This window comes from Budorcas taxicolor, chromosome 20 (genome assembly GCF_023091745.1).
Source record: "Budorcas taxicolor isolate Tak-1 chromosome 20, Takin1.1, whole genome shotgun sequence".
Taxonomy (NCBI): domain Eukaryota; kingdom Metazoa; phylum Chordata; class Mammalia; order Artiodactyla; family Bovidae; genus Budorcas; species Budorcas taxicolor.
In genome coordinates, this window is record NC_068929.1 from 6,688,316 (window position 1) to 6,712,883 (window position 24,568).

Below are 24,568 nucleotides of genomic sequence, written 5' to 3' on the forward strand. Positions count from 1 at the left end.
CTACCACTTAGCCCACTTTCATGATTCATTAGAAATGTTTTCATGCCTGATGGTCGCAGTTCCCTGCCATCTATTTTTTCCCGGTTGTTTGCATTTCTGAGACACAGACAAGACACTCTAATACCACAGTCTCCAGCAGATACAGCTGCATCCTTACACAATACCCTCTAACCTTTACATTCCTGAGGTTCCTAAAGTTCATGACACTGGGTATTAAAACATTATCCATGCTGTAAGTGATACATTCTGTATTTTTCAGGTAAAGTAGACTGAGAAATACCTAGGAAATAGCATTTGAGATATGTTTATCTCCAACCTTAATCTAACCTTTATTGAGTTTCTGCTTTCTGCTTAACTCCACTATGTGGCATTATTTGTTACATTTTCTCCTTTAGTCTTCTCAGCAAAATTCCCTTTAATAGGTAGGATTATCTTCATTTTACAGAATTTAAAAAAGGTTTCAGAAAGGTTAAAAACTTGTTCAGTGTCAGATCCTGAGTTTTCAAGCAAATCATACTCTAAACTTAAGTTTGCTTTCTAGTACATCCCATTACCTACCTTTAGGCATGAGGTGGCGCTAGTGGTAAAGAGCTCACCTGCCAGTGCAGGAGATGTAAGAGACACAGGTTTGATCCCTGGATTAGGAAGATCCCCTGGAGGAGGGCATGGCAACCCACTCCAGTATTCTTGTCTGGAGAATCCCATGGACAGAGGAGCCTGGTGGGCTACAGTCCATAGGGTCGCAGAGAGTCAGACACGAGTGAAGTGACTTAGCATGCATGTACTAGGCATGATCAGATTCAAGTGTAATGATTGATGAGACCATTATCAGAAGTTCCATCCCCATATTTGCTGTTTTACTTCCCAAGGAAAAATCTCATCTCGACAGCCACAGATTGTACCTCTAGTTCTGGCTAGCCGTCCATCAGCAACTCAATCCATGGTCTAGTATGAGAGGTCAATATTATATTCATATATGAATGGCAGATGCTTTCTGTTCTTACTGGGCCTATCACACAAAAACTTTTTTGGTAATTTAAAACCAATGATGATGTTCTGGAACCCCTTGTCTGTGTGCATTTAATTTAACAAAGAAAACTCAGAGAATTGGATGAGTTTGTTTACCTGAATTGGGAAGACTTTGATAATTTATTGGGCACAGGGATGTAAATCATCACTTAGCCCGATAGATGGGAACTCACCCTGGAGACTGAAGACAGGAACTTGTAATGATTCAGAAAAGGAAGACAGGGGCTTTAAGATCAGGAGCCTAGGTTGCACAGATGAACCCTTGGGACAAAACATCACCTGCTGCCCCAGAGCATTCTGCTTCCTCCTGCCTCCTTTCTCGTCACACCTCCCTTTCCTTCTCCGTAAAGCAGACGTTACAGGTACAAGACCGAAGAGTAGGAGTTAGGCTGTCTTTCACCGGGACTCCCTTCCCTCTAATCACTCTTCTTTATACACTACTAAAGCTGCTCACGTACTAGTTTAGAGCAAGTATCCATTTTCCAGCAGCTAGTCTAGATAAAGCGCAAATAAAAGGGACTGTCACTTGGTGTATGGCTCATAACCTTAATGTTAGACTAACATCTGACTGTATCTTATTTAATGGTGGCGGCCGTTTACTGACCACCTAGTCCAGTGGCTAGTAGCTCGTGTTTATTTGGTGCATACTGTGTGCTAAAACTTTTCCAAGTGCTCCTGCCAGTGTGCTGCCAGTGCTATATATGATATAGCATTTGGTGACGACAGTAATAATAGCCACTTCTTTATGGGAATTTTACCATGTGCCCAGACTGTTGTAAGTGCTTTACATATGTTAATTACTGTAACCCTCTCAAAAATTCTGTAAATTAGGTCCTACTGTATCATCCTTTTTTTATATTTGAGGAAACTGAGGTGTACAGGGTAAGCAACTTGTTTTAAATCATTCAGTAATTGGTAGACTCCAGCTAATCTTGGCCTTCAGAATCGCTCTTTAACCACTTTATTGGACTGCTTTCTAATTTGTGATATTTTCGTTGTGATATTCTTTCCATTTATAGATAAAGAAACAGACTCTTAGAGACTAACTAATTTTACTAGAATCATAGACTTGATTCATTAAATCAAAATATTTATTGAATGCCTTTTACCTGCCAAGCACTGTGCTAGACTCGGAAGGAGCAGTCTCATGCAGAATCCCACATGCATTGCACTGCATATGCATTCTGTGTTTCCTCCTGGTTGAAGTTACCTAAAGTATGTACTGGGTTAGCTTGTTCATTTCTGTCTTCTTACTGAGAGAATAATATTCTTCCTGGGCAGCTGCCTGGTTGGTTGGTTCTTGGTTCACCAGTTAGACTTCTGCATACATTGTAGCTAATTTTCAACATGTAAGTGTTCAGTAGGAAGGCTAGGATGGAAGCAGTAGTTAGCCTGTTGCTGCAGGTACTGCCTCTTCAGAGAAACACCAATATTAGTGTTTGAAGACATCAGAAGTCCATCAGAAGGGAAACTCTGATCCGTTGCATTTAGGGTAAGCTAAAGTTTTCACTACCTAGGCTAGTGAGAGAGACAGAAAGGAAAAGATACAAAGGACTATAGGATCAACGTTTTTGAGTAAAGTTTGAGAATGTAATAAAAGATGAAACTAGCTGATTTGAAAGAGTAATAAAAAATATAGTCATTGGTAGCCTTTTTTATTCTTTGCACTGTTATTCCTTTACTTTTTGTGTCAGTTGCCCTTCCTAGAGGGATAGAGAGCTGAGTGGGAGGAAAGTACAGAAGTTGTTTTGAATGTAGGAAATGGGACATGTTTCAGAGAGGCAATATGGAAGCAGTGTCTGTGTGCAAGAGCTGGATTAAGTGGTGGAAAACTCAGTATGATTTAAATGACTACTGAAATGAGTTTCATTTATTAAACATGTACTTTTACCCATCAGAAGGTGACTTGGCCTGCTTACATCATTAGCCCCATTGCCACACTTGCATAATGAGAGTGCCTTGTGGGAAACAGCAGTGCTAAGAGATCCTTAAAAATAGTTCTGTCAGTTATTATTTATAATTTGTTCTTCTTTAGGGCTATCCTTTAATAATTGGTTTCTTGAATTATTTCATAGAAGCAAATCCATTGTAATCCATATAACCACATCCAGGCTTTGAACAGCACTTCACTATGCCTCTGCTCATAGCCTCCAGAATAAAATCAAAGTCCCATGAATATTTTAAGTGACAGCCACAAAGATCCTGAGCCACATTCTCCTTGTATCTAAAGTTGGGAAGGCCTTCTGCTCTTCCCTTATCCCTGAAATCAGGTGGCAGGTCCCTAAACTCTGTGCTTTTTAGGTTGTACGCCTGAGGAGTGATGTGTCCAGAGTTCCAGAGAAGGCTTGGAAAGTAGTTAAGGTGAGTTGAGCTGCTCGTTATTGTGGTGGATCACCAGTCTTTATGCTTATCTCACCACAGCCCTAGATTCTCATTACTAAAATAGGCACATTCACAGCGATAAGTGTAGGGGCACACTGTCTTGATTCCTTTTTTTTTTTTTTTTGGCACTGTGTAATCCTACAGTGTGCATGTTTTATAACCAAGTAAACGCTCAGTAGTCAGGTGATAAGCAGTGTTAACTGTGACACCTCTGTGGGTGTGATTGTATAGTGTGAAGACAGCCTAGGTTTCTTGATTATGACACTTCTGAAGTGGCCAATTCTAGCCAGCTATCCATGGACAGAGGAGCCTGGTCAGCTGCAGTCCATGGGGTCACGAGAGCCGGACACGACTAAGCAACTAATACACACTTTCTCTTCATACCTGAAAGGAGAAAGTTGTATTACTTTACGCTGAATAGCATCTCTTAATTGAATGGTATCTAGAGCACATGTATCTGTTGTACCAGAATATGTTTCTGAATACCACCTTTGAAAGGTATAAAGGATTAAACAAAATCATTTACTTCCCAATTCCCCACCTTCTAACAGACTTTATCTAGCATCAGTTCTTTGCTCCAGAATGTAATCATGTCATCTTATAAATTTGCTATTGCCAAGAACTATAAATGAAATAACCTGAAATGCCCCCTTTAAACTATGATCTCAAAACTTTCTACCTAAATTAATCAAGCTTTCTTCTCATAGCCTTGTGCCATAGGCATGGTTAGCCTCTTATTGTATGAACTTGGAAAGATAATATATTTACCCTAGACTTTACCATGGCTTTAGCCACAGAAGACTAGTTTAACAGAAGCTTGGCCCCAGATATGGAGTGAGTTGGCAGCCAGCAGGAGCAAAGCTGTGTCAGGACAAATGCACACTCCCCATCTTCTCTAGTTGGCTTTCAGCTGGTTGCACCACAGGAGTCTTTCTGTGGACTGTGTGTCCTGTGACCAATAGCTGGTGCTCTCGACCCAGCTCCCTCTTGGCTAGTGAAGGCCTGTCGGGAGACATTAGGTTCATGCTGGTGGAGATCCTTAGTCAGTGGCTCCCTGAAGGAAAATGAGGCAAACAGCCAGCTTCTGTTGAACAGGTGGTAGTTAGACCTTAGATCTGGTCATGGGTGAGAAGAAAAGAATTTCTCCAAAATTACCAGTATTAACTGGCTTTCGCACTGTACCTGTACCCCTCCTTATAATAAATGATTGTTTAGAAACTAATCCAAAATTCTCTCTGGCAGCATCTGGAGCCCTTCCTTAGCTGTCTGGATTTGGGCCCAAGTTAGGAATGGAAACCCCACTGGGGTGCAAGCAAAAGAGGAAGCATGTTCTTAGCCATGCATCAGTGGAGGCCCCTACTGGGAGAGGGGATTATCACAAGGCAGCAGGCAGCCCTGCACCCCAGCCTGCTGAGTTCATGCTTTGTGCTACAGGATGTGGAGCGAAGGAAATGTGAGGCCAAAGTGATCGCTCCAAGTTTTCTTATACAATAGCTTATTCAAGCAGATTGGGAACGCCTCTTAAGAGATTTGTTAGGTACATGTCCCCTTAGCAAGATGGCCACCACAGATGGTAGGTTCAGATATTCTAACTGAAATAAATTCTTAACATTCATATTTATTTTATTTTTCCATAACCAGCTTTTGTTTATCAGATGTCATTCTGTATTCAAACTGAATGAGGCAAGCAGATTCCTAATCTTTTACTGCTTGGTTTCCAATATAAATTACGGTTTTAAAATCAACTTTTGGCAAAAGATTGTTTTACCTAATGTTGGTCCTTATTTTGTGCTGTTGCTTTAAATGATATGGAGAAATTAGCCAAGGTTAACGTGGCTCTCTATTCAGTATCACTAAGTGTATGTATTTAATATACAGCAACGATTCTTGTACCGTTAATTCTCTTGGTCACAAGTTACTTGTGATGATAATGTTTTATTCTGCTTCAGACATTAACAAGAGAGCTCAATATCTTTAGTTCCAAACTGCTAAGATCCAAGTCATTAAATACTCTTATTAGTTTCCTCTTATACCTTTCCTTTTATTCCCTCCCTTCCCCTTCTGTTTAATGGGTCTCATATAGAGAGCACTGCATTAGCCTCAAGGGCACTTTGAAGCCTGAGAAAAAATGTGGAAATTGGTTTCTTACTCATAAGAAGTGAGTTCATACTCAGTTCCAAAATTATTTTCTAAGGAACGTTAATGTTTTTATTATATTGAATCCTCTCCAGTGACAGATTTTGTTTTACCAAATTAGATTCAGTTAAAAATGTTGATTTATAAGTCATTTCAGTAGATTAAAACAATACTTTAAAATTGATAATTGTTGAGTTTTTAAAATTTTATGGTATCAATTTTGTATTATTGGATGTGAATTCTTTTATACTGAATTGGTTCAGGAAATATATCATCTGGTGGCAAAGTATTTTGTTGATTTCCACAGCACTACTAATTTTCTACACTGAGCCTGCTTATAAAAGCTCTTTGCGAAGTTATAACATCTTAAACATTTATAGAAGGCCCAAGGGTATTAACTTATTGTAATTTTCTGAAGATTCATTATCCAGAATCTTAATTCATTATAACAACTCTTATGAAAACCTATAGAACCAGTGTTTTCTCTTATTTTCTTATTTGTGCAGAATGAGAGATTCATTGTTCTGTTTAATTTGTTTCATGTGGTGTTTTTGAGTACATTTCATAGAGGGCTGTTATTGAATTTCTGTGACTGTCATTATATATCCATACAACCTTTAGGAACTAATATTCTGGGTTTCCCAGTCCTGTAATCTACTTCAAATTTAAGGATTGACATAATTAGTTTCTTCAAAGTTATAACCAGAATGTTAGAGACAACACTGCAGATACCCAAGACCAAGGATTAGGATTGGAAAAAAAGGCAATTTAAAAAATTATCACAGCGCATGCTTTTGTTCTTTATTAAATTTATAGCTCAAAATCTTATTGCTGTTTGTGTGTGTATTCCCTTGTCTGGTTTTCTTATCTTGTCTGGCTTCTTTTTTAAAAACCAGATTAAGATCATTTCAGGTACCTGCATATGCTCAGGCAATATTTGTCACTTGGTTAGTTTAGAAATTAAAGAACGTATTAGGTCACTGAAGCATTATACATGTATCCAAATGCTTTTTTCTGGAGTTTAAAAGAAGCTCTACAGTACAATGAATAGAGATAAGAAAACATATTAAGACAGTGTTTTAGGAGCATGCCTTTTTATGTCTGTAATAATGGTAATTTCTTACATTTCTAATGACTTCCTGTATTTCAAGAACCAGAGAAATGGATGACTGGTTAAAATGTGTAATATTCCTAGCTTCTAAGACAATGACTATCTAGAAGTAGAAATAATTTGGTTTTGTATCATGAAAATTTGAAGCTTTATGCTCTTAACAAATGCCATTTCTAACCATGATTAGAATGTGTTAATTGGGACTTCCATGGTGGTCCAGTGGTTAATAATCTGCCTTTCAATGCAGAGGACCCAGGTTCAATCCCTGATCTGGGAACTAAGATTACACATGCTGCGAAGCAACTAAGCCTGTGTACCGCAACAGAGATCCCCTGTGCTGCAACTAAGACCTGAAGCAGCCAGATAAATAAACATGAAAACAAGGGTGTGTTAGTTGATTGAACATAGAGAAAGATTTCAAAGTTAATACAAATTTTACAGGGTTTTTTTGTTTGTTTTCACCTTTTTTCTGTGTGAAAGTCTTCAAGGTAAGCACTTAACCATTCTGCTACTTTTTATGTAATCACTTTTCTCTTGGAAAGGTAGTAGCTGGCAATACTAGCATATACTAGAAAGGGTTGGAGAAGGAAATGGCCACCCACTCCAGTATTCTTGCCTGGAAAATTCCATGGACAGAGGAGCCTGGTGGGCTACAGTCCATGGGGTTGCACAGAGTCGGACACGATTGAGCACATGTCTACATTAGAAGGGGTCCCTGGAAAGGGTTGGGGAGGGAAGCAGCATTTGTTGGATAGTACTAAATGCCAGGCTCTGTTAGGTACCATCATTTAATCTTCCCCAAAGCCCATAAGGTAGGTCTTATTATCATTCTTGTTTTTTCAAATAGGAAACCAAGGTTCAGAGACTTTAACACTGCCACTAATTAGTGGCAGAACTCAAATCCAGTTATCTTTGGGACCAAAACCTATGCTTTTCTGTGTTGCTAAGTTTATCCAGACAGTGTACTAAGTACTTCTGGAGATGTAAAAAGAAACAGACATTTTCCCTGGCCTCAGGCAGCATGAAGTAATGGAGGAAATACATATTAACATGGAAAATTATTAGTACAGCAAGATGATATTCTGTTATGTGAGAAGTGCCACTAACCGGCCTGCAACAATGGATGCTCTGAGTATCCAGAGGAAGAAAGAGAGCTCTTCCTAGTGAATCTACAAGGAGAGCTTCTTCCTGAAGTATTATTTAGGCATTGAAATTACTTCTTTCTATAGTAAACAACAAGGACCTACTATATAGCATAGGGAACCATGTTCAATATCTTGTAATTATCTATAAAAGAATCTGAAAAAGTATATATATCTCTATGTATAACTGGATCATTTTGCTGTATACCTGAAACTAACACAGCATTGTAAATCAAGTATACCTTGATTGAAAGGTGACAATAATTGAAAAATGATAATAATCTTTAAAAACTACATCTTTTTAAATAATAAAATTTTGCAAGTGGTCACCTGAGTGAGTAGAATTTGGAATGTTATTTTTACAGAAAAAAAGTTATTTGTATAAAAAGACACCTTTTTTTGTTTTTTCCTTTTGTTAAAATAATTATGAATGAAATGGAATCAGCCAAAATGTGCATTTTTGTTATATCAACAGTATTGAGTAATAGGGATGCAAGATGAAAGAGTATCATCTCTGTCCTCAGGGAGTTTGTAGTCTAATAGAAAACCTGCATCATTAAAGAAGAGAGGAAGGAAGGCCCAGATGGACAGGCAAAATTAGATGACAGTGTGTGCACCTCTGACTATGCGCAACGTGCAGCCAAAGGCGCAACGATTTATGCAGCTTCGCTGTGTCCTTCAGAGAAAGAGAGGCAACACAAATGGGCTTATTAGTCTTTTATTTCTTAGATATTTGCTTAGTTTTCACTATGATCAAATTATCTTAATTGATTATGAAATAAAAGATTAGGACTCTATGAACTGAAAGTGAGCTTTTTTCCTTTTCTTTCATTCCTATGCCAACTCCTGTATTTTTCCTTAAAATGAGTATGTATTGTGATATAGTTTCTTCTTGCTGTTATAAAAATTATTTTGGGTGAAGTGATAGAAGTTTTAGAAAATGTTGAAAATCCCTAAATACTGTGTTAGAACTTTTTCAGTAGAAAGCTTTCATTGAATTGTGCTTTATGATAAACAATTTTATAGATATTTGCTCACTGGACAAATTAGTCTTCACTCCCAAATTATGTGTATGTATGGATGGCATCATGGACTCGATGGACGTGAGTCTGAGTGAACTCCGGGATTTGGTGATGGACAGGGAGGCCTGGCGTGCTGCGATTCATGGGGTCGCAAAGAGTCAGACACGACTGAGCAACTGAACTGAACTGAACTGAATGGCATAACTGCATTTCAAATGTTTAAAGACATTTTCATATTATCTGCATGCTCTCTGAATTCATGATAAGGTACCCTGGAAAATGTGAGATGGTCTTTTAACAGAAATGCAGTAATCATACATTGATTTTAAATGACCCTGTCACACGTGAAAACAAATCAGATTGTTGCTCTTAATGAGCTTTTCAATTTACTATTCAGTAGATCAGATAAGTGGATTTAAGAGGTAATGATCCTGTTTAGTACTCAAGCTTGACTGTCAGATCCTAGTAGTGGAGAGAAATCCCTAGGGACAAAAGCGTTGACACAGTTCTAGATGGGATAATGGGAATCAAAGCTAATGGATGATAAAAGGAATGGTGCAAGTTACAAGGATAATTGTGGATTAAAGCACTGCCATGTGTCAATGTTGACTGTTTTTTTAGCATCTTATTGGGTCATATCTGATGCTTTGAGAAGCTGTTTTGACAACAGAGCACAGTAGACATGCCTGCATAGATTCTTTCTTTTTTGAATGCCAGAGACACAACAGAAAACTTCCTTATAGGAACTATCAATTTAAAAATATTTTTAATATGTTTAAATGTTTTAAATCACATTTTTGTTGTTTTTATTATTTAGTGTAGCATGGGGCAAAATCAGATTAATTTGATCTTTGCCATAAAAAATAGCATTTATAAAATCTTGAAAATGTAAAATTTTATTTTACAAAAATAAAGGGTAGTAGGAGATACGGACACCCAAATAATTACAGTGTGAAAAGCACCATGCTAGAGAAATGGACCGGAAACTGTAAGAACATAAAGGGGAGTGCAACCTGGAAATGGAAGGAGGATTCAGAGATGACTTCTGAGTGAGAATCAGAGGAAGAGAAAGAAGGATGGTTCAGAAAAAATAAACAGCTTGTGAACATATAGAGCTCTGTAATTGCATGACAAACCTCAGAATTTCATAAGTATTTCATTGTGACTTTAAGTTGAGGGAAATGATAGAAGATGAAGTAGGTTGGGGCCAAGTTGTGAAGGGCCCTGTGTACCATAATCATATCGATATCAGGTTTTCCAAGGGACCCAATTTATTCCCATTCACGAGAGATTTTAGATCACATTGAGATAAGGGACACTTCCCTTTTTACAACCATTCTTCCTTGGAGCCTTCTATGTGCTGAAAGTGTTCTGATGATTGAGGATTTGATGAGAACTAACTTCTGTAGGTTCTTTCTCCCTAGCTCCCTCTTTCCAGCAGACATCTTTCAAAACAGTGATAGCTTTGATCGTACAAGAGATGAAGGCCTATTCTCATGAGCAAAGTCACAGATAGTATAATTGAAATGCTTTTTAATTAGGGCTCAGAAGTTAGCAGAAGTTAACAGGAGTTTGAAACTTCATCTTCCTTTCTTTCTCTCTCCCCCAGCTTCTCCTCTCCACCTTTCTGCCCCCTCTTTCACCTGCTCCCCTCCTTTCCCCCTTTTTCTCCCCCTGATTCACTCTACTGGCCTGAGGAGCTTCTGGTCATAGGACTTAAGTCAAAAGCTTGGAACACAACCTTCTCATTAAATAATATTTAAAAGCCAAACCTGAGATCTTTGCAATTGGACCGCTTTCCTCCCCTGTATTACCATGTAACTCTGGATGATGTGTGGTATCCTGTGATTTCCATCTCACCTTCACAACCAATGACATTATATCAAGGCAGTGTTCACACAGGAAAAACAAAAGGCAGAATAAGTGAAAGCTTAGTTGCCATACCATAGGAAACAGGCAGATCAGGAGAAAGTAAGAGAACAGAATCACAGGGGATCAAATCAGAGATGAGAAATCCCATACAGCTGGTGTCTGGCAGAGATAACCTGGAATCACACCAGAGCATCAGGGAGTGTGAAGGTGTCAACCCACCTCTCAGCTTTGCCAGGCTATTAGGGAATATTCCATTGGCTGCCAGTGGCATTTTCCCACTTGTAGTGGGATATGTATTTATAAGCTCAAGGTGGCTGGGGTTGGGACTGAAATGTTACACCCCAAACTCTGCAACCAGCACACCCTAATGGAAAGCTTAGTGGATTCTCAGGCCCCGGTGTATTCAGCAGAGAATCCCTGAGTCTGGGATTTCAGTCTCAGCATGGAAAGTAAGACCTATCTCTATATTTGGGGAAACTTGTTGAGAGAGATTTGAGGAGAATTTCTATAAATTCTTTAACTTCCTCTTATTTTTGTAATCCTTATTTTTATAAGTGCCTAATATAATCCTAAATTATTTGATGGCTTGCCAAAACCTGGAATAGACGGAAATTTTTTAAATGTTGGAATCTTTTATTGAGGCACTCTACTTTCCAGCCCATCTTTGAGATGAGTTTGTTACCACTTTGAAAAAAAAGAAATCATGTGGTATGCTGGGACTAAAATTAGTAGGTGAATGTGGGTTTTTGTGGGTGTGTATATATTTCAAATAAGGGCAGTGCTTCCTGGAAGAAAAAGAGGAGTTAGAAAAAATTTTTAAAACTTCTTACTCTGTTCTCCCCACTTGTTCCCTGCATCATTGTGGATACAACAGTGTATTAAATCTTTACATTTATTCAGTTTGAATAGTCTGTAGAAAATATACATTAATGATAACGTTTTTGACAATTAAATGTCTTCATGCAGGTGTATGCCCGTATGTCAGAAGTCTTAGGAATAACAGATGACAACCATGTTCTAGAAACATTCATGACGAAAATGTGAGTCCCTGCTTTGGTTCTTTGATTTTTTCTTTTGTTGTATTGCTTTGATCTTTTTACTGTGCTTAAATATCTTCATAAATATTAATTTTTAATAATAGACTTTTAAAATTATGCTTTACTTTTAGAATGGTAGCATTGTTCTTATCTGAAATTTAATTTCACAAATTTAAAATTCACCATCCAACGGGCATTGTTATTTGTCAAGGTATCCATACAACTGCAGTATGCAGTATCAAAACATAGTTTTGAGAAGTTTACAGACTTTGTTGAACTTTAGTTCGATGGGCAGCCTTTTTTAAATTAAAAACAAAGTATTCAATTTTAAGGACCAACTCAGAGAGATTATTACAAATTGGAATCATTGAGAGAGATTTGGTTGCCTTCAAACAGGGCATTCATTGATTCCAGTAGAAACCTATGGCTATCAGAGACATGTTCTTGGAACCTGTCCTTAAATTAGCCTTGTAATATTAGTAGAATTAACTAGTTTCTGGTCAGGAAATAATGTTGTACACTTAGCCTAAGGTTCTATGTAGACCATTTGGAGAACAGTGTTGCTTGTTCATTGATTGTGTATAATTTTGAACATGAAATAAAAAGAGGAGAACATGTTCCATTGGTGTTTAAACTCACTTCGTGAGGTATTTGTGATGTAGGTCAACTTACATGAATAATGTGTATTTCCATGTTCTCCCTACACAAGCAAATACCTTAATTATAATTAAAAACTTTTTTTTTCATATTTAGTGTTACAAACCTTAAATACTGGGGAAGATGTGAGCCTGTAATTTCAAGGACGCTTCAGTTCCTAAATGACCTTTCTGTTGGATATCCTTTTTACTGTATCTGATAATGTACATAAACAAACCTAACAAGTGCATTCTGTTGGCCAGGTATTTTCCTTATGTATAATTTTTCAAGTGTTTTTCTTAAGTAAAAAGCATTTCATTTAGCCTTATCTATAAATGCATAATTTTGAAAGATTCATATTAGCTACATAATATGAAACATTTTATTCAGAGTCACAATTGAATTTATATGGATATATAGATTTCTAACTAGCAAAAGTTACGTTTATACCCACCCAGGTTTATAAATGGATACATAAGAAAGTAGGCAACCGCCTATGTTTTAATCCATGATTTTTCATAACTGTCAGGATAGTGTTGTTTTAAAAGAACACATATAACTAATCTTAAGAAGGTCAGTATATTTTAAAAGCTGTTATTTTATAAAAACTGAATTCCTAAGAGTCAGTATTTCTTCAGTGTTCATTTCAGTTGAAATGAATATTATTTTCTCTAGTTAATAGGCACAAAGGAGTAACAGAAAGGGAATTATAAGGCTTTTGACCACTTCCTTGATTATTTCCTCTACCAAATCAACATCTTGTTTACTCTAAAATAAGATTTCCCATTACACATTAAATGGTTAGGTCTCTCTTTACCAGATTTTTAAAATCTAAAACCAGAATCATCCTTTCTTATTAGGCCATAGTTGATAGCATTGTAATGTTTCTACCAATGAGAGAGAAGCATGTTGATTATCTTTTATATGTTAGCTATCAAATATATAGGAGTTGTGGAAAATAAGTGTTAGTTTAGTTAACCACTAAGATTAGCTGATATTTTAATACAAAGACAGCATTCTGAAAATGGGTGGCATTGGACAGAAATCTTTAACGTGGGTTCACTCCAGGAATATGTTTGTATTAGTTAAGTTTAAAATTGTGTTCCTTGGCAAACCATAAAAGATTTCCAAAGTATTAGACACCCACTTTTGTGCTGGAATTTAATATGCAACTTTTTATTGGAAAATAATCGTCCTTGTCTGGCAAAATCCACCATGCAATATTTCTGTTAGTAGGTATAATGCAATAAAGACAGGGAGGGCTATTTATCACTACAAATTTTGAGGATTTCAGGATTCTTTTTATTATTTTAATATATTTCTTTGATATTAAATCAGAAAAATGATAAATTACACCTGTCCAGGCTGTTTTTCCTTTTTACTGGAAAGTGATGTACAACCCAATTCCAGTGGTCATTTTGGCTTTTTAAGATATGTATTTTTTCTTATTAAAAAAAAACTCAACCTGTATTTTTTTAATAATAATGCTGAAATACTCTTTATTTCTAACATATGAAGTGGTTTATAAGTACTTCCTAGTATTGCAAACTCTGGCCTTTTCACGATGTATTACTTTGAGAACATATTATCCGGAAAGAAGCCTGTGTTATTTTATAGCACATATCTGTGTTTAGATTTGCCCTATTTTTTAGGTTGAAATTGAAATCTAATATAAAATTAATTTGATTTGTATTCTTTTTTGTTTAATTTACATAAAGCCTAATTTATTTGTATCTGCTATTTAAAATCCTTTTCTATCATTTACATCTTTTATATATTCTTTAATCCTGACTATAATCTTTTATTTTACAAGTCACTTATTGCTTTTGAGCACTCTTTTTTGAAGTTAATAAAAAATCATATTTTCTAAAAGCTTATTAGATAAAAGTTTAAAAGCTGTAACATTTTAAACCAAGGGATGGGCATAATTTCAACTTGGATACATTGATTTATATTTTTTAACAATTATTTCAGGTTTGCATATTTAGAAATATATATTAACTCAATTTGATTTCAGTGCTCAGTTATTTGAATTATAAATCATTATGTCCCTTCTAGCTGATCAGTCATGAAACATCTTTGAATTCATTTACATAATGGAATATGTGAGTGGTGTATCTATTTCAGTGCAGTTGCTGGTTACCTAATGCATGTTTTGTTGTTTCTAATCGATTTCTTTATTGTAATGTGTTTTTAAATCCTGATTTTAAAGCAATATGTTATTTCTGTGTTAAAAATAAGATGGCTCAGCGATAGAAGCAGTCATGCAAGATAAAAATCTTCACCAACTGACCTTTATAAATGGAAATCTGTTTATATATTAATATTCAAAATATTTGTATTGAAAATGCTAGTAACAAAGAAATGAAAAGCATCTTACTGTAAAATTTTTTAATGTCCCTTATTACTTTTATGATGCATGTTTTCAAATAATTATTGTTTTGTTTTTTGTATTTTTATCTTCTTCTAGGTGAATCTTACTCATTATTTATGGTCCTCAAAGCCAGTCTCTGAATTTTGGTGTTCTTCTATCTGACTGCTTGTTTAGGAATTAAAATCACAAAGGTCCTCATTTTTAGGAAGTACTAAAAAGCCTCATGTTTATTTACCTAAGGCAGTCATCTCAAACTTTAGTGATAGTCACAATTTCTGAAGTTCTTGTTAAAATACTAATTACTGGGCCCCACTACCCCCAGAGCTTCTGTTTTAACAGGTGTTAGACCGAGGCCTAAGAATTTGCATTTTCATTCGTTCTCAGCTGATGCTGGTGGCTCATGGACCATATTTTGAAGACTTCTGCCTTAAGTTAATTAGAAAATAGAACTGAATGTCCTCAACAGAAAATCTGAATATTGCTCCTACAGAATCTTCTCTGAAGACATTTGTCTTCACTTAGAAAAGGCAGATTTGACATTTTTAGAAGTAGTCTAGTTTTCTAAGTAATAATGTGTGTGAGGAGGCTACCATTGTGTTAAGTCCCCAGATTTTAACTGGAAAGCCCTTGTTGCATTTATTCCAAGGTTTCTGTTGGTAAATTTGAAGCTTTCTAAATTGGCAAGTCTGTTGTAACTTTAACATCCATTGGCCTTTTGGAGAGAAAGTTCGTTCTCCCAGCAGATTCATTATATGTGGCATATACGGCAAAGTTAGCAAACATGTCTAGTAACTTTTTAATGCACTTTTTAATTTTCTAAGGTTAAATTTCAATAATTCCAGATTCTAAATAGCTTTTTCTAACAGACACAGGATTGAAATGACTCTGTCCGGGGGCAACCCTTCACAGTTGGGTTTAATACTTGGGTATCCTTTTCTTGCTTTGATATGTTTTCCAGTCATAAATTCTGGTTTCTGTCTAATTGGGAAAGATGTAAGATTGTTTAAGTGATTAGGACAAGGAAGCTGCCTGGAAAACTGGAGTGAGAATAAGGGTCATAGAGAGCCATCAAATAAACTTAACTTTTTTTAAATGCTGAGAGAGAGGGAAGAGTCACATTTCATTCATAATTCTGTTTGGTTTTTAATCATTATTTCAAGTTTTTCTTCCTTTGAACAATAATTGATCAACATTTCTATTGCAATTCATTGTTTACTCAGATTTATAGCAGTTGCATGCATGTCTCTGAGTTTCAGATAGATAATAATGAGAAAGGAAATTTCATTTTCTGTTAGGCCCTCTGTTGGTAGCTGCCCTTATTACATCATCCTCAAAGGTTTGAGAAAACCCAAAAGATAGTCTTTAGCTTCTTAAAAACAGACCTCATTAAGAATTCTACATTAATTCATGAATTTATCCAAACTCACTTTACCCTATTGATAATGTGAACTTCAACAATTCTTAGAATTAGTAACTTCTTCATGTTATTGCAAGACCACATACCTCATCCACAGGGCCCAGTACAAAATGAAAATGTGGTGTGCATTGTCCATAAATGATTAAGAATTTAAAGTCCTCAGCAGCAGAACACTGAACCAAGCAGAGGCCTTTATAACCACAGGACTCTGTGCAAGTGCATAGTCTGTTAAACTCAGAAACCATGAAGCTGGCTCAAGTTATCTGCCGTAAAAAGAATTCCTTCCATTTGGCTGTAGACTAACTTTCTAAGACTATCTCCCATAGTTCCTGTACACCAGGATCTGGTGAATCCTGAATGAGGTGGGGCAAAGGGAAAGAGTAGAAGATGAAAGATGAAACAAGAGTCTAGTATGAAGTAGGGGGAAAGGATGGAAGTAAAACTGGATATGTCTGTTACAGGAAATATTTAGTAATAAACAGTCGTAATTCTGCTTTTGTGAAACAGTATTAAAATGTATCATTTTATTTCAGTGAATATCACCATCTCCAGATGGTTTTCAGAATGTTAAATAAAACTAGTTTCAGCTACATCCCTCAGGCATACTTCTATTAACATTTCCCATCAAAAGAAATGTTGATGTATTTCTTTGTTTGCTGTCTCCATCATCTTTGGAAAAGTCATCCCATAATTAATCTGCTCTATTTGTTTTTATACTAGCATCAACTGTGAGAATCTTCTATTCCTCCTCTGTAGCCCACTTATGCAGGCCTGCTCTCAGTTCTTTATAGATTCATGCTTTACAAGGTTACCTTCCTTGAGTATTATTTTGATCTGATCATTTCCCTTCCCAAAAGCCCAGAATCACATGCTTCTTGGGTCAAAGTAAAATTATTGGTTTAAACTTGAGTTCTTTAATAGGCCTGGCGTGCTGCGATTCATGGGGTCACAAAGAGTCAGACATGACTGAGCGACTGAACTGAACTGAACTGAACGTATTGAGTTCCCAAAACTAATTTCCTGATCCACAACTCAACCCCAATTTGTACTTTATACTTGGGCCAAAGAAATTTATTTTGCCTTCCCCTAGATACCCTTCAGGCTTCCCTGGTGGCTCAGACAATAAAGAGTCTTCCTGTAATGCAGGAGACATGGGTTCGATCCTTGGGTTGGGAAGATCCCCTGAGGAGGGAAGTGGCTACCCACTTCAGTATTCTTGCCTGGAAAATGCCATGAACCGAGGAACCTGGCAGCCTACGATCCATGGCGCCACAGAGAGTCTGGACACGACAGAGCGATTTTCACTTTATTGATACCCTTCATTATCTTTCACTGAATCACCACGTATGCTCTTCTCTTCATTTGACCCATTATAACTCACTTAGGTCTCTTAAATTTTCAGGTTTCACTAAAAACTTGGTAGAGCCATCCTGAAGTAATTATTAATTATAATCCTTAGTCACTGTGTTAACTGAAAGAAATCGAAGGAGTCATTTAATTTCTCTAAGGCTCAGTTTCTTCATTTGTAGAAAGGGAATGTTACCTATCTCTTAATATTTTGTAAAGATTAAATAATAGGGCTTCCCTGGTGGCTCAGTTGGTAAAGAATCCGCCTGTAATACAGGTTTGATTCCTGGGTTGGGAAGATCCCCTGGAGAAGGGAAAGGCTACCCACTGCAGTATTCTGGCCTGGAAAATTCCAGGGACTGTATAGTACATGGGGTCTCAAAGAGTGGGACACAACTGAGCGACTTTCACTTTCATATAATATAATAAATATGTAACAATATATCTATGTTATCTAACAGTAATAGAGTACCTGGTCTTACTGACCCAGTCACATGGTAGATGCTACTAAATGCTTCATTTTTGTTCCTTTTCTTTTTCTTAGTGTTCTTAGACACCTAGTTCTTGTCTGTATTTCTGGGGATAAATATAATATAGCCTAGTATTGGCTAGTCCTCTCTCCTATTAAACTGTAAGTTATTAGCTATTAGGACTGTTTTGTTTCCTTTCTCTATAGTTTCAAAACTTCATCACATAGCAGACATTAGACCATATTGTTACCTCTCCTGTTGGGTGACTAAACCGTAAGTGACTGAACTCTTATTCCTTACACGCAGTTATTAGTATCCCTTAAGATGCTTCATTTTGGTTATACCTGTTTGGATTTTTTTTAGTCGAGTACAGTTCATGAGCATAATTCTACTTTTGAAATCACTAATATTTCAGTAATTATACTATATACCTATTATACCTGCAGTAATTTCCATCAGGTAATTTTTTATCAGTGAACTCTCTTCTATCATCAGGATCTATCTATAATGTTTGTGAACATGTATGGCTTTTACATAACTGCCTCGATCAGTACCATCATCCACCCTCTTGTGCTTAGTGAATATCATGCATCTAATACAGTACTTTGATTTTGAAATAGAAATTTCATCATATTTTAACACTTATGAAAATAAAATTTTTTATAATTTTATATCTTAAAACATTCTTAGTAGTGCATATAATAACGATATTCTTTATAATCAATGATGTTTTAGGATTAATGAAATACAATATTACTCAGTAAATACTTGCTGCCATGAATTGAAGTAATACTTGGTGCTACTTTGCCCACTAGCTGCTAAAGTGTGTGGTACCTGTAACTTAAAAAACCAGGGCATGCTCAGTTAGATTATTCTTCTCTTCTGAAGATACAGATTTTTTTCAAATTTTTGACCATCTCTAAGATACACCATTCTTTCAACTTTTTCTTGCCCCAGCTAACTATCAGTGAATCTGGCCTGGGTACAAAGTGCACAGATGCAATTCTGCAGAAAATGTGTCTTTGGCAGATGAGATTCTTCCTGTGAATGTTCTGTTTATTGCTACCATAAATATTCTATTGTCAAAACATGACTTGCTGTTTATTAGCCGCACTGACAGGAAGATTCCTATTAATGGCAGCATTCTTATTACCCATAGACCCTGTCACTTTTAACTTTGCAATTCTAAGAGAATTGTATTTGGTAATTACTTCAGATATTTCTTAGCTTATTGATCCCTACCCCTGTTTAACTGAGTGGAGTTTGAGTGGCAGTTCTTCTGCTCAGTGACTTACACTGGAAAAAATCAAGTGTGCCTGTTTGTAAGCAAGGAGAGACTTGCTGCCTATCAACCTTGATCTCGTTTCATCCTGCCGGAAACCCACAGTGCATCGAGCACCCACTGAGAGCAGTGCACTGAGGAAAACACGTACATGCGGCCACTACCCTTAGAAAGTGTACAGTCTGGTTTGGCGATAAGCAAAATACACAGTTGCTTAACCTGCACCTGAATGGGTTGCCTTGAGTCAGAGGAGCTTGAATCTAAATCATACTAATTGCCTGTCTTTTGGAAAGTTTAACCTCGTTTTTATACTTTGTTTCCTCATTTGAGAACCTGTCTCATGGGATTGAGAGAATTAACCTTGAAAGTAGTAAGCATTCTATAAATGTTCATGCTCTGCCTCTTTGTGTCATCTCCATGATTCATAATTGGCAAAGACAGGTACATCATCTGATCCTCACAACCCAGGATAGCTTGGCTGTGTCCTCATTTGTTGAAGAGGAAAACTAAGGCTGAGAGAGCAGAGTGTAATGCTCAGGCTCATCCAGCTGATTGAATGGTGTAGTCAAACTGAAAGCCCAGGTTTCCTAACTTTGGTCTTCTATTCTTATACCTACACTTGAGTGACTAACATTTAAAATTAGGCTCATCAGTGCCAGTGTATAGAGTTAATAGGCGTCTGCATTTGGAGATGATGTGAAGGGAAAGAGCCAGTGTTCTCACTGGGACATAAATGGAACCATGTAAGATTATTATTATATTTTTTTGGAAGCATATAAGATCATTATGGTTTGAAGAAAGGTATGTGTAAGTATGTAAGGAATGCCCCACAGGTGCCCTAGCTAGAGCAGAAAACACAGGACTAGGATGAACCCTAAGTAAGAGCAGAGGGTATTTGTGTACTGAATTGGTGTTCTTAGAACCCACTTCAGCCTTTCTTTGATGATGGCACTAACCAGAAGTTATTTAGGCTTTGGGATCATGTTTGTGATGTTTTTCAACTCTGTTCTCATTCTGAGTTGAACTGTTCAGGTGATAATGTGGTACAGTAGAAAGTACGTGGCCTTCATAGTCAAACCTCGGGTCAAATGTCAGCAGTCTCAGTCCATAGAGATGTAACCTTGGAAAAGTAACTTAATTTCTCAGAGCTTCTGTTTTCTTATCTACAGATTAAACATAATAAATAATATTTAACAATGTAATTATGAAAATTAGGTGGGTTAACAGATATATAATGCCTTGCACCTAGTAGGCATATAAGAAATTTTAGGTCCTTTAAACCTGTACTTCAACATTTTAAGGACCTACAGTTGTGGTCGCTACATCCTCCTAATTGTATTCCGATTTTCTTCATCTAAAGCAGAATTTCCTTAGGTTTCTACTAACTAAGCTCATGTTTCTTAGAACTGAATAATTTTCTCTTTCTTGATAGCCTATTATGGGTCTTTCATAATTATTTTTTATGAAATAATATTAAGTGAAAAGAAGTTCTCAAGTTACACCCAAAATGTAAAAAGGGTCAATTTTAATTTTCCACTATCAAGGCTCTAATAGTAAGAAAGTTTTTGTCTTAATTATAAAATTCATTCTTTCTTTCCATAACTAGAATACGTATCAGATAGGAAAAGTAATTGCACTGGTTAATAATGGATTATCCTTCTTAACAGAGTGGAAGGCATTTCTATAGGAATAAAACTCTTTAGAAATAATATTTATTCATCATAAATAGAAATTGATGCCATTAGAGTTCAGTGTTATTTTGTGATCTGTTACTTATTGATAAGACAATCATATTTCCCCAGATTCCTTAACGTCTATTACCTATATCCTTTTAAAAAAACTTGTGAAGATAGATGCCGTGAAATTCATGCTAAAAAATCACACGGTGAGTCTTATTTCCTTGAATTAATGACTAGAGTTTTCTGGGTAGTTTAGGTCAAGCATTAGTAACTTCGGATGCTCTTTTGCTTTCATTAGAGTGAACACTTCCCCTTTCTTGGCATCAGTGGCAGTTACAGTCTCAGTGACTTCAGATGCCGAACAGCCTTCTACACAGCCCTCACTCGTCTTCTGATGGTAGATCTAGGTAAGGTTAAGAATTTAAGCTTAATTAATAAGGGATCGACAGTATATTTGTGTGAATGAAGGAGTGTCATACTTGTGGGTACCATATTTAACTAATTGGAATTTGCCATCTTTGACAGTTTTTCTACAGCTTTCTAATATTTGAGCATTGACTCATTAGCTTCAGAGCCAAAAGACAAATTTTTGTATAGAAGGTGTTATTTTTCACTTCACTTAGTACTTGTGTTAATTCTTTACTTCTAAATTTATTTTCTGAGTATCCTTTGATCCTTCGGGACTTCGCTAGTAGCTCAGACAGTAAAGAATCTGCCTGCAGTGCAGGAGACCTGGATTCTCTCCTTGGGTCGAGAAGATCCCCTAGAGAAGGGAATGGTGATCCACTCCGGTTTTCTTGCCTGGACAATTCCACGGACAGAGGAACCATGGCAGGCCACAGTCCATGGAATCACACAGAGTCAGACACGACTGAGTGACTAAGACTTTCGCTTTGATCCATTAATTTTACTGCTATACAAATCAAAATGTAATCTTAAATACGGAAAAGCTCAATAAAAAAGATTTTCTTTGTAATGGCATTTAATCTAGAGAAATGTGGCAATGATGTAAATGTCCAACAACAGGGAATTATAAAGTTAGCCAGATCTACTTACTTGATGGAATAGTTGTAGTCATTAGAAATTTTGATTCAAAGACAAAGTAATATGTGAAATTTTGTTATAATAAGCAAAAAAGTAAGGTATTAAGCTGTGCAAATGATGTTGAGCATGCTTATTGGGAGGGAAAAGAAACATTCATCAAAAAAAAAGTCTTAAAATGAAATTCTTCAAAAATGTTAAATATTGTCTTTGAGTAGGGTACTATAGATGACTTCCTCTTTTCTGGTAATTTGAAATTTTCCTTACTATATTATTTTCCTAATGGGAAAAATTAACTTGTTTTTGTTTTATTAGCTTTGAAAAGCTACAAGTTAGAAGTATCCACAAGTAGATAGCTACCTTAGAATGGGTACTTAAGCCTCTCTGTGTTGACCATGTCATCTGGAATCCCATTTTCCCCCATGTTTGGATACTTCAGGTTAAATTAATCAGTTTATAGACACATGAGAGAGTTAAATCAATGACAGTGTCACCCTTAGAGAAAAGAATACTGATGATACTTTTTCTTCTGTTCTCTTGCAATGTATTGATTGATCCATCTATTTAAATATGAATTTTTTTAAAACATGATCATATGTAAAGAAAAGGGATAAATAATTTCATTTGGCACATAAAAGGCATTGACCCTTGTAACACAAAGATAACTAAATCCTTCTTTGCTCCACATCTGTGTTATTTTCATGCATTTCAACAGAATATATTACCAGAAAGACAAACAGCCAAAAGTTGAGGAAAATGCAACTGGAATGATTAAGGAGCTTAGTGGGATTGATTTCTAAAGAAAGATTAAAAGAACCATGTATGTATAACTTGGCTAAGTGACAAGTAGGGCTTGAGGCAAAGAAAACTGTCTATAAATATTTGAAGAGTGTAAACCAGGCATGCAAAACCCAGTCATCTGCTACCTTAGGCAAATGGGAGATCTGAGCGACAGCTTCGCACACTGCACACTGGCCTGTGTTACCTCTCAGCGGCTGCCTTGGAGAGCAGAAGAGCAGTCCAGACTCTTTGTCATCGTCCTCCATAATCATTTAGAGAGCACCCTGTGCTGAGCTCTGAGAACAAGACAAGGACCAGTGAGACATACTGGCCCCTGCCCTCATGGAGCTAGCCTCCTTGCCTTCGCAATTGTCCAAGCATTAAAGGAGATAGTGAAACCCTTGTCTAGACTTAATTTGTTTCCTAAGCCTTAAAAATGCTCTTAATGCCCTGTCAAACAGACTGAAAGAGGCAGGGAGACCAAAGTTAAACAGATACTCAATGTAAGTAAACTAAATCTGAGAGTAGATAAAAACAATATCAGCTGTGCTCAGGGAACTTGTGCATTGTTTGAAAAGAAATTTTTTATTTACTAGTGTTTTTTCACTTTTAAAAATAATTAAACATATATTATAAGCATCAAGTGATGATTTGTGGTAAATATTGCCAGAGCTTCCTTCCCTTGTTACAAACCAGAGTTCCTTTTCTTCCCCAAATGTGTTGACCTTCTTTAGGGTATAGATTCTGCCTTCCTCATCTTTTCTAGTACCAGTCTCAGTGTCTCTACGTTGTAGGTGCTCAGTTAGTATTTGGTGAGTGAAGGACACACCATGCCATCGTCCTGGCTCCTGAGTTCAGCTCTGCCTGCCATGGTCTCTCTCTGGGAGTAGTTTGATAATTGGGCTCTCGAAGACGAAACAAATCAAGTGGCTGATTGCTTTTGCAAGTGTTTATCTACACTTGACCACTTTTGTGTTTGATGAGTCACTTGTTGCTCTCTGTTCAAGTTATTACTTTATAGACAAGCATTTGTTGAGTGTTGTTGAACACAGTTTTATTATTTGAAGCCCGTCTCACAAGCTAGATTGACTAGATGTTGCTATCGGAATCCCTATATATATGGCTTTATAGTTTTCTGTTGGGTGCTCACTTTCATGAAAACAAGGAAGAAAGAGATAGTGATGTTGTCAAATTCAAAGATCCATGTATTGAATGAGGGAAATATTAGATAATGAGAATTCTTCTTAAATTAAACAAAAAAATTGAAGAGGAACATTTTATATCAGTGATTAAAAAAAAAAATCACATAGAAAAAATGCCTAGCCAACCTGCTTGCAGAGCATTGGACATGATTCTTGGACTGAAATATAAAGCATATTCTAATTGAATTTTACAAAGAAATTGAATATTCTTTGTGTATAAGCCATGCACACTGGAGTGATTTAAAAGGGGGAAGAAATTGGGTGTCACATTAATTGGTATTTACTTTGAAATGCATTTTGGTTTCTGTTCAATAATTTGTACTTTGTATGAATTTAATTAGATGCTATGTGCCCCAGGTTGTATTTCAGATTAAAATGATGGGGGTGGGGGTGTTGACAATAAACAGTTGTACCACTTTATCAAATTGCTCTTTGGCTAAACTAGACAAAATGTTCACTTGTATGAAGAACAGAATTGAAAGCATTTCATCATCAGAAAGATGATTTTTATGTTGGCAACATATTTTTTTATTTTAAGAAATTATAAAAACTAATGTAAGAAAAACCCTTCATGAGATAACATACATACAGAAAAGAATAGTGGCCAAC

The 24,568-nt window shown here is 36.3% G+C and overlaps 1 protein-coding gene across 1 annotated transcript in view; it reads left to right on the top strand.

Annotated features, from left to right (window-relative positions):
• RANBP17 (RAN binding protein 17) overlaps nt 1-24,568 on the top strand; it is a 347,799-nt gene that overhangs the window by 229,786 nt on the left and 93,445 nt on the right. Inside the window, exons 15-19 of the mRNA XM_052659359.1 lie at nt 3,331-3,390; nt 11,661-11,734; nt 12,485-12,565; nt 21,079-21,142; nt 21,235-21,343. Coding sequence (XP_052515319.1) covers nt 3,331-3,390; nt 11,661-11,734; nt 12,485-12,565; nt 21,079-21,142; nt 21,235-21,343 — 388 coding nt within the window. The remainder of the gene's footprint in view (nt 1-3,330; nt 3,391-11,660; nt 11,735-12,484; nt 12,566-21,078; nt 21,143-21,234; nt 21,344-24,568) is intronic.